At 30.8% G+C, this 10035-nt stretch overlaps 3 protein-coding genes across 3 annotated transcripts in view; 1 reads left to right on the forward strand and 2 right to left on the reverse strand.

The window, feature by feature from the left end:
* The window catches only part of LOC106109174 (MLX-interacting protein), a 12835-nt gene extending 7726 nt beyond the window's left edge, over positions 1–5109 (reverse strand). Inside the window, exons 1-8 of the mRNA XM_013290579.1 lie at positions 4671–5109; positions 3084–3190; positions 1126–1199; positions 925–1050; positions 646–802; positions 438–533; positions 152–325; positions 5–79 (exon numbers count right to left, since the gene is read on the reverse strand). Coding sequence (XP_013146033.1) covers positions 5–79; positions 152–325; positions 438–533; positions 646–802; positions 925–1050; positions 1126–1199; positions 3084–3190; positions 4671–4963 — 1102 coding nt within the window. The 5' untranslated portion in view covers positions 4964–5109. The remainder of the gene's footprint in view (positions 1–4; positions 80–151; positions 326–437; positions 534–645; positions 803–924; positions 1051–1125; positions 1200–3083; positions 3191–4670) is intronic.
* Positions 5110–5357: 248 nt separating this feature from the next.
* Positions 5358–7941, forward strand: LOC106109407 (RIP-like protein). Its single transcript, XM_013290897.1, has 3 exons — positions 5358–5592; positions 5894–6093; positions 6352–7941. The coding sequence occupies exons 1-3, from the start codon at positions 5500–5502 to the stop codon at positions 6665–6667; spliced, it is 609 nt and encodes a 202-aa protein (XP_013146351.1). The 5' UTR covers positions 5358–5499; the 3' UTR covers positions 6668–7941.
* The window catches only part of LOC106109175 (ribosomal protein S6 kinase beta-2), a 4415-nt gene continuing 2019 nt past the window's right edge, over positions 7640–10035 (reverse strand). The window contains exons 8-10 of the mRNA XM_013290580.1: positions 9968–10035; positions 9180–9287; positions 7640–8899 (exon numbers count right to left, since the gene is read on the reverse strand). Coding sequence (XP_013146034.1) covers positions 8723–8899; positions 9180–9287; positions 9968–10035 — 353 coding nt within the window. The 3' untranslated portion in view covers positions 7640–8722. The remainder of the gene's footprint in view (positions 8900–9179; positions 9288–9967) is intronic.

Here is a 10035-nt window from a genome sequence, read left to right on the forward strand (position 1 = left end):
CGGCTATTATCATACATTCGCATCTCCTCGCCTTTGACTTGTTCTGGCATCGACATCGACTGAGTATTGTTACTCGTACCTTCAAAAAAGAACAAGTTTAGGGCCCCCTCGTGTTATACCAACTTGCAGAAGAGTGATGATATGCAAATACCATGAATGCTCATCTGACTGGTGGGCATTGTGACTGCAGAAGTATTCTGACTGCCTGCAATATAACCTTGTGGATTATATGAATCTACCGACATTCCAGTCCTGTACAACGCGTCCTCCGATGGAATGGTGGTCTCTTCGGGCACGGGAGGAAGACGTGGCATCGATAGAAGGTCTGCAAATTTAAGTAAATTGTAACTTTTGTCGCTTAGAACCGAGGTAATAAAACAATATCCATGACACCGCATATATTTGTCAAATAACAGGTGTATAGAAAGCATACTTACCTTGGAGAGGCTCTAGTGTGTCCATAAAATCATCAAGATTAGGCTGCAAAGGACCCAAGCTTGGTTGAATGAAATCTGCTAGACCAGCTCCTCTGGCTGTGACAAAAGTAATATAAATTATTCCATTTCTTATCGAGATCGCCGGATTGCTTCGACTTTGTATTGTGTATATTTTTAAATAGATGTAATTGAATATTGATGAAGGTACCGATCTCCCTGCAGTCAGGGAAGGCGAACGGTTGGTGGTTCGTGATGGTGGAGAAGAGCGTGTCACTCATGAAGTTGAGGTAGTCCTCGTCGGTGAGCATGTTGGCCGCCAGGTCGCTGCACTGCGAGAACGACTCCACCGTGTCCATGTCCGACATCTGCGAACATACCGCCTTCTTACCTAACAAACAACCTATGTTCTTCAAATCTTCATCTACTCTAAAACCTCTTATTTTGTTCTCCTAGTGCTAAAGATGTCTAGAATAAAGGCAATTCGTACCGTGTCCTGGACTGAGGTGTCCCCTTTGCCAAGGAGTCGCATAATATGAAACATGCGCCATTTTTTATATTCTGCTATAACCGCTTCTGCTCTTCTTTTCCAATATTTACCCTCTAATATAGTTGTCTGAAACAAACATTATAATTTTATCCACGTACAGACCATATCGTAATAGTTTATTTCGGACGCTATATACTTTACCTCTGGTTTGACGTGTGTGTCAACGTCTAAAGGAGAGGCGAACTGACACACAAATGTATCTTGTTTCTTTATAACTGCAATAAACGTAACTGAGGTTAGGTTAGGTCTATTTTTTTTAAACGCATCTCTATCTCTTGAAGTTTATAAAAATCAAGGTAAACTTTATTTAATTAATAACAAAAAGTTTGTAAAATCTACATAAACAAAAAGTTAAGACCACTGGTTGGGGTATAATTTTATATTGTCGGATTCTGATACTACGAACTTAAATTTAAAATGGACATGTAACGGTTATAAAATTCATCCACATTCGTGGCTTTCGAAATAAAATAATCAACATGCGAAGGCCGATTATTATCAATCAAAAATTGACGCAATGAAAATTTATGGCATTCCACGACATATTGTTGTTTGTCATACAAGAGATGGATCCGATCGTACTCAACCATTTCAACAAAGAGTTTTCGTTTTCAGACGTCAATCCCAGCATCGAAGTATAACTATGTTCATAATTACATTGTATTAAATTGTTTATACGGATAGACAATTGATATCGGAAACAATTGAACAACCTATATAATCGTTAATTAATAAATTGGTCAAAACTAATTTATCGTCTACATTTAAACAAATTGCACGAAATTTGTATATCGAATTGCGACGAAGTTCAAATAGATCACAAAGTCAAATTGGGTCAAGATCAGATTTGAGATTTATATTAATTAGGTAACTTTTTTATCTCCGCTCATTTTAATATTACGTGTTATTTTAATTAAAACTTTGTTTAATTATTTTATACCTAGCGCAGAATTAAATTTGCCACGAATATTTTGAAGTCCAGAAAACGTGATAACACATGTTAACCATTATGAATCAAACGTACCATCTAATAAAAAAAACTTAACGAAACAGATGAGGTGGTTAAATTATCTTTTGTTTTGCTACTCTTTTACGTGCCGCCTTGGTTGTTTCGGCGGATGAAACATTACAATACTATAGAATAAGCGCTTAGCTTTCTGATTCGAGGGTGCCGATCGATCTTGTTTTAAATACACTTAGGGCCTGTCCCACCAAATTGACAATTATTTTATAACCATCCAACATGTTAAATAAGTGACGAAAATGTCGTTTTTTTTTCCTTATCTGACAGTGACGTCGTTTTAAACTATCTGTGCCTCTATCAGCCAGAGGTGGGACAGGCCCTTATAACAGTGCTTTACAAAAAACTTGAATCAACCATAGAAACCATAGATAATAAGTACTTTTCATCATGTACATGGGATAAGGCTCATAATCCGTAAAACAATTAGTTTTTGTTATCACCGATCAATAGCTTTATCAACATCGGTAGACGACCATAAGCGCGCAACTAGCGTCTACTAAATCAACAGACATCAGTATTAGAATTATATAGATAAGAATGTATCGAAAAGTCTATGAAAATCTCATTACAATTAGCTTAAAAAAAAAAAATCTGCTTAAAAATGTAAACACCCATTTAAAATTAGATGTAATCAACATGATTAGAAATATTTGCTGTATTTTAAGTTTTAAATTGTCTCAATTTTTTTATGACACATAGACTTTCTTAATTTGCATAGAAATGACTGATAAAAATTGTTATCAGTTGTATCTTTGTAAACCAACTCTGAACCATGTATCCCTTTCATTTAGTTTAAGAAAACAGAGACAAGAGTAAATTTTTCTGCAGCGGAAACCAACAATAATATTGTTTATACAGGAGTATGCTACTAAGCAAATGATTACTACACTCAAATTTCCGTAAAGTTAAAAGTTTTAAAAAATCATACATAACATATCACAAATTAATGTTCAAATATTTACATATTATATAACAAATAAGCATTTGCAAATAAGAAACTACGGTAACATTTAGATTTAAAACATTGATATTTTAAAAACAGTAGATGAACACATAAAACAATAAACTAACTTACATTGCATGTGCCAGCATCTCCATATAACATTGTTTAACCTGATCTTGTCCTTCCAGCGGAGTTTTATACCTTTGAAACGATTCCATTTTGGTGAGGTTAGTTTTTGTCTGAAGTATAACAAATAAAAAATTAACATTACAAACTTACCATGCTTACTCTAATTAGTCTAGTTAACATCACAAATTAATCTTCAAACCGAGCACCGTCACAATTAAATTTACTATAAAAGTTCTCGAGTTCATAAGAATCATTTTTGATTTGTAAAAAATTAAACAGGACATTGTTGAAATTTTATAATAATATTGTTTTTATATAAAGTACAGCTTCAATATAGAACTGTACGACTGAAATGTAAAATGGCAGACAATCTTGTGTAGTGACTTTATCTATACCACTATCAATAAATGATCTTAAGCTTATTATAAATAACAATTTGATAAGAAAGGAGCTTGACTGTATCTTATCTTCATTTCTACTAGAGTAGTTTAAGCAATATTTGTACATGTTTGATATAACTGTGTAAAAACACAAGTTTCTCTTGTTCTTACATTAATATATGTCACAAAAATTTGACAACAATAATTAGTATTATTGTTTAACCTTTACCATTTGAAAAGTAATAAAGAAATTTGTTTAACAAAAATGTTTAGAGACTATAAACTCTATATTTTGCTGTTTAATAAAATAATTTATTACATGTCTAAATAAAATCAATGGAATTAATAGTAATAGTTATAGTACTTGATACTTCGTAATAAAAGAGAATTTTTACTTTATAATGCATACTTCACACATAAATACAGAGAATCCATAACACATATTTTTTTCTTTTATTTACGGTTAATTAACTTCTTGAACCTTTATTTACATTAAACCTAATGATATAGAAGATAGATATATTATCATTTAATAATGTTTATAAACATTCCAATTGAAAGGGAAAATTTAAGGTAGGCTATTTTTACTGATTTAGTGTACCTATAACAAATTATAGATCATATGTTAAAATAAAGTATCAAATGATGAAATTTACATTGTCTTTACAAAAACTACCACAAATTCTTACAAAGAGAATTAGGCCTACCTATAAAATATTTTACCCAATAAATTGAACAAAATATTAAACAAATCAGCAAAACTTAATGTTTTGGAAAATATTTAACAAAACAATATTTATAACTAAGCATTCATAGACAGACTTATCTCAGAAAATGACCCGTGTCTTTTATACAGGCTCCGATGACCTATGTTATCTTTGTACTCCAATCCAACTAGAAACATATGTTTCCTCATTTACACATGCTAAAGGCTTTCAAACTGTTATTTGCAAAATGTTGTCATACTATGTTTTATGTCACATTACTTATTTGAAATAATATAAGAAAAAATTATGCTAATTTTTTTTTTGTTTTTGTTAATACGCAACCTATTTGACCTCTAAAATAGTCTCCGTTACGAAGCTATTTTATGCAAAACTCTGATTTATTTCAACAGACAGGACTTCACAAGAATACATTAATGGAAAAAACCAAAAAGCTATGTCTCTGAAATCAATAGTCTAATAATTTGTAAATAAATGAAACTTACCTGTATGCCAGAGACATACATCTAAATAACTTTGTAAGAGATATTTCTATAGAAAGTTGTTGATGTTGTTTACTTTCTTCCTTATCAGACAATGTGTATGTTTCGGATGTGCCAGGTACTGTGTACATTGCAACCACAGTATTTTTCTGAACAGTTTGTTCCTCGTCAGGCACAGGAACAGCCAAATCATCAAAATCATCCTGCTCTTCTGCTTCAAAATGTGACACCATAAAATGCCCTGAATGAATGGTTTCCTTTCCCGTTCGGGTTTGGTGTTTTTCTATGTGTGTCATTTTCCAAATATATGGGTATTTTTTCCTTTTAATAAACTGTTAAAATCTGAAATAAGGTTTTTCACGAAACTCAACTTTTGGACTTATCCATATTTTCACTTATCACTCACATTGTTTTTTCCATCTGTCTGTGTGTCTGTATCTGACATTTTTTTCTCAGTATTGCTATAACGTGAGCTTATAAACCGCCATAATTTTAGCTATTATGTTACATAACAAGACGGATAAACTTATTATGTCATTATTTAATTTGGATTAATGATTTTATACGAAACTACTAACTTTTTATTCGATGTTAATTAAGATCTCTTAATTTTATTGAAATATCTTTCTGTAATTTATTTTTGAGGAAGTAGTAAATTTTTAACAGGCAATTGCAAGTGTTAAGTGTCACTATCGCCATTATGTCAAACAACCGTCAAGAGAATTAAAAAAAATAAAAATAATTAATCCCGCCTAATCTTATATCGTTAATTGGGGTTGTAATTTTAGTAAAAAAATTGTCATTTCGTATTTAAAGTTCAGTCTCTTCAGTCATGAATTCACCAAAAGCCAATTCACCATCATTCAAAAACTTAAAGACTAAACAAAAGCAGTCCCCGATAGCGATTAAAGAAAAACTTAAAAAGGTATGTACGGATGTGCATGCAATACACTTACATGTTTTAATATATTAATGCATTTTGTTAAATTATTTTCTGTAATACCCGAAAAAAAATTAGCTACAAGTGCAAGTAGGTTTTATCTAATTTTATCATATAAAATTCGAAATATAATCGGATAATGCTAGTTACCATTAAGAAATAAATATATAATATGATAATATAATGTGATTTAGGGGTAGTAAGTAAAAAATACTATTATTAGTTAAGTACTTTATGGAAATAAAGTAATGAAACAAATATGTGTAATATAATGAACCATTTACAGGATTACAAAGAAAAGGTGCATAATTGCCGTAATATGCTTCTGGACAAATTCCGAGGGACTTTAGATGAAACTGAACTTCGGGACACTCTGATGGCTATTTATAAAAGCATGTTCGTGTATCCTAAATTTGAAGAATCAGATGAAGAAAGTGAAGTATTTAATGAGATAAAAAAAGAACTTATAGAAGAAGAAATACAATGGTTTGTACATTTTTCTTTTATAATTTTCCTGGAAAATCATTGTAGTTTTTGTCCCTTAAGATAGTCATAATCTTTTCTAATCAAGGCATACTAATGTATAGGCTAAAGACTTGTAAATGTTATTAAAATAGGTTTATTCAAAAATATGCTGTGATTACAGACATTCTACATAACAAAGTGTGTGTTTAAACTTAATTACATTAGTATATAAGTATAGATAGATTTCTGTTCAACTAATGATTTTTTTTTCTTTCCTAGGTGGCAGGAAGAATATGAAAAAACACAAATGGATAATGTTGATTGGTCAGTGTTAGAACAAGAACATGTCACATGCCCGGTTTGCCAGAAGAAGAATTTCAAATATGAAGACGGAATAGTATCTTGTCCTAATTGTAATGTACATATTAAAACACAAAGTACATTACCTGAAATAAAAAAAGTAATTTTCGATTCTATCGATAAACATTCCAAAAACTGCAATGAAACAGCTGAATTCACATCAGTACCGGAATTAAATGACACACATATTTATTTAATATGTGCACAGTGCATGGATATACAGCTGATATTGTAATTATAATGTGCATTAATTTGGTTATATAAAATTCTGTGATGTTACTTTAGGTTTCAGTATGTTTTCGACAGTTATGGGCATATAATGTTAATTTGTTGATTTTCTGCTCACTCCTTCTTCCATAGAATTACACCTAAACTTCTGAAGCTGTTCATATCTATAATTTCAAATATTATTAACTAACTTTATATTGATTTATGATTTTTTAAATATTCTATAATTATTTTCATAATGATATTATTTCTGAGGGTAAACCACTTTCATATAAAATTACTTACTAATATAAATGTGAAAGTTTGGAATGTTTACATGTTTATACTAATACATCTTCAGATCAAATTAATGGAGCTTGCTGAAATTTGGCACAGACAGGCATAGTCTGGAAGAAAATATAGGCTACCAATTAAGTTTTTTTTAAATCCCGCGCAGACTAAGTCGCGGGCGACAGCTAGTATCTAAATAACTTATTAAACACATTTTCAGAATAGTTTTAAGAATGTACCTTTACATATTCATATAACCTTTGTATTTTAATCATAAATCGACTGAGCTGTTTTGCACCAGTTTTAAGATTTGGGAAGATTTTTGATCCATTTTAGCACTATTTATTAGTAATATGTAAGAAATTAATAAGTAATTTGAGGTGTTCATAAAGTAAAATTTGATTTCCTAAAAATAAGGTATATTTTTAAACATCTTGCAAAGTAAAATGCTATTTGAGTTAATGAAAACCTTTATTTTTAAGTATGTTGTTAACCTACAAATGCTTTTGACATGCTTCACTATTGTAGTGAAATGCATATTATTGAATTTGAATTGTAAATAGCTATAAACCTCTGAGTAAATGCAAACAACAGTTTGTATATTCATCGTCAAATGCTACATATGCCAATCAAATGTTCCCATTTTGACATTGATTTTATGTATCTTAGTTAAGTTGCCTCATAAATGTTTAGAAATCAAACACAAATATACAAAATAAAAATGACCTTTAATTCAATTCATGAAGCGTGGTAACAAGGTATATTTTTAATTATTACTCTGTAGTATAATCGGAGTTAGAACGTTTTATTATACGTGTTAAAACCCTACCAAAATATTAAACTAAACGGTAACTCGTATAAAATGTACATTAACAATAGTAGTATAAAACAGTACCATTATTTTACGGACATAATTAAGATGGGCAGCTTTTTGTAGTAGTATTCATCATTTGTATAAAATGGTCAACTATGTGAATTATCCTAGGCCTGAAAATAAAACATTCGTACTTATATTCTTTGTTAATTACATTCAACAACCTTTTTATCATAATCTCATTAAATGTTCAAGTAACACAATACATCAATCCATTATATATTCTAAACAAACTTAATTTATCCTAATATTAATTTGTTAATCATTTATATTATACCAAGTGTAACAAAAGATTATTATTTTTCCTTGTACAGACACACTTCGGATAATAAACATTAAAAATATAAGTACATGGGTTGGTAAAAATTAGTATTCTTACTGTTCTTATACTTAAAATTATTAGTTATAAAGTTGTATATTTGAAGGCACTGTTTGAGCACTGATTCAACTAAGAGCTAGTTATTTATGCAAGGATTATTTTGTCCGCCACAAGTATTATTGATTTTGTATTATGTCAGGTAATGCATTGTTCTTGTTTCCCTTTATGTTCACAACTTTCTGGTTATCATATTATAACAATATCCTTATAGCTTTTATATTTATGTTTTTTTAAACTTTGCATTATTTTTCGATAACATACAACATTAGTTAAAAACAAAACAAGTTGATTTCAGACTTAACACAGATGTAATTAACAAAAATTAATCAACTTAATATAACTTAAACTATAATCAAGTAAAATAATAATATTGACTAATTCTGCTCCTGGAAAATGACAATCAACATGAAATGAAAATAGGAGCATAAATCGTCTTGTTACACTTGATATTTTCCAATTGAAATGAGACTTGTGAAGTCTTTACACATAATAAATACATTCCGATATTATTGCTATGGCGTCGGGCGAGCGGCTACTCACTATATAGGTAGACCTTGTACATCCATGAGGTCCTCTGGCAGCGCGTGTGCGGCGGAGTGCGCGCCGGGCGCGGCGAAGGGCGCGTGGTGCGAGCGCGGCCGCCGCGGGGAGCGCGCCGTCACCACGCGCGGCTTGTGCACCTCGTCCATCACGGACGGAGCGACGTATGTGAACCCCTAAACGTACATCATGCAGGAAAACAAATTGAAGACTGTCAACAATCGAACCCTTTAAAAATTTAGCAAACTATATACATTATAAATGCGAAACTTTAGATGGATGAGTGGATGGATGTTTGTTAGAGTTTGTAGTCTTAACGGATTTCAATGAAAATTGGTATAGATGTAGAGGATAGCCTACTCACATTTTATTTAATTCCACGCGAACGGAGTCATCGGCGAAAGATAGTAAAATAACAAACAAAATTAACATTATCACAGAATATTATAATAATACCTGGAACATTAGGTTAGCACTTTCACTAAGTGTAGACTCGTCTGGTGAATCAATTGGTGTTTGTAGAGTGAATCTTGTATCAAATTGTGAAACATCATCTTCACTTGACTGAAAATAAATTAATTTATTTACAACATAGACAAAAAGGATACTTAGACACTATAATTGGTACTTTAGGAAACATTATATTCATGTAAGGTACCAAATAATAGCACCTAGTGACCTTGAATTTAGAAGAACATGCATTCTGACACCATGTGATGCTTTGAATACATATTAGCGGACATTTGGTTATTACATATGAAATAACTATCGGTTTTATCGCTTTAAGAATTTATGTAACAATTGTTTTGTTATATAATCATAATTTATTGAGACAGTATTGCGCCGTTAATTAACTACTACTAGTTATTATTTTCCTGGTATAGTGTGTAATGAACTACTGCTCACAATTTTTTTTATCATATTGTAGAATACAGCAAAATATCAAAAAGATATTTTTAGAGAAATCATGATTGATAAAATTAAAACATGCAATCACAAGGCTTCAGTTATGAAACCCTTGACCACCATTATACCCTTGACCTATAAGGCATGAAAATATTAAGAAAAAGGTTTTGAGATGGAAAATCTTGTAAATTGGTAGTAACAATACTACTGTGAGAATCAAAACATTCCTATTAAATAAACAAAAATTGTAAGTCTATTTGAAGAGCGAACTTACAATTAATGTGAAAATACAAACATTGACCTTTGTATTTTTGCAATGTAATTATTTAAAAACTTACTAGTATTGGTTTCATAGGTGGTTCCAATCTTCTGTTGAATACATCATCCCAGTGCACGTGTTTGAAGA

The sequence above is a fragment of the Papilio polytes genome, unplaced genomic scaffold (assembly GCF_000836215.1).
Source record: "Papilio polytes unplaced genomic scaffold, Ppol_1.0 DF821289.1, whole genome shotgun sequence".
Lineage (NCBI taxonomy): Eukaryota > Metazoa > Arthropoda > Insecta > Lepidoptera > Papilionidae > Papilio > Papilio polytes.

Excerpts from the sequence above, each read along its gene's own strand:
- LOC106109407 (XM_013290897.1), top strand. The coding sequence starts at position 5,500 with ATGAATTCACCAAAAGCCAATTCACCATCATTCAAAAACTTAAAGACT. Across the intron at positions 5,593-5,893 it reads TTAAAGAAAAACTTAAAAAG|GATTACAAAGAAAAGGTGCA; the intron begins GTATGTACGGAT and ends AACCATTTACAG. Across the intron at positions 6,094-6,351 it reads ATAGAAGAAGAAATACAATG|GTGGCAGGAAGAATATGAAA; the intron begins GTTTGTACATTT and ends TTTCTTTCCTAG.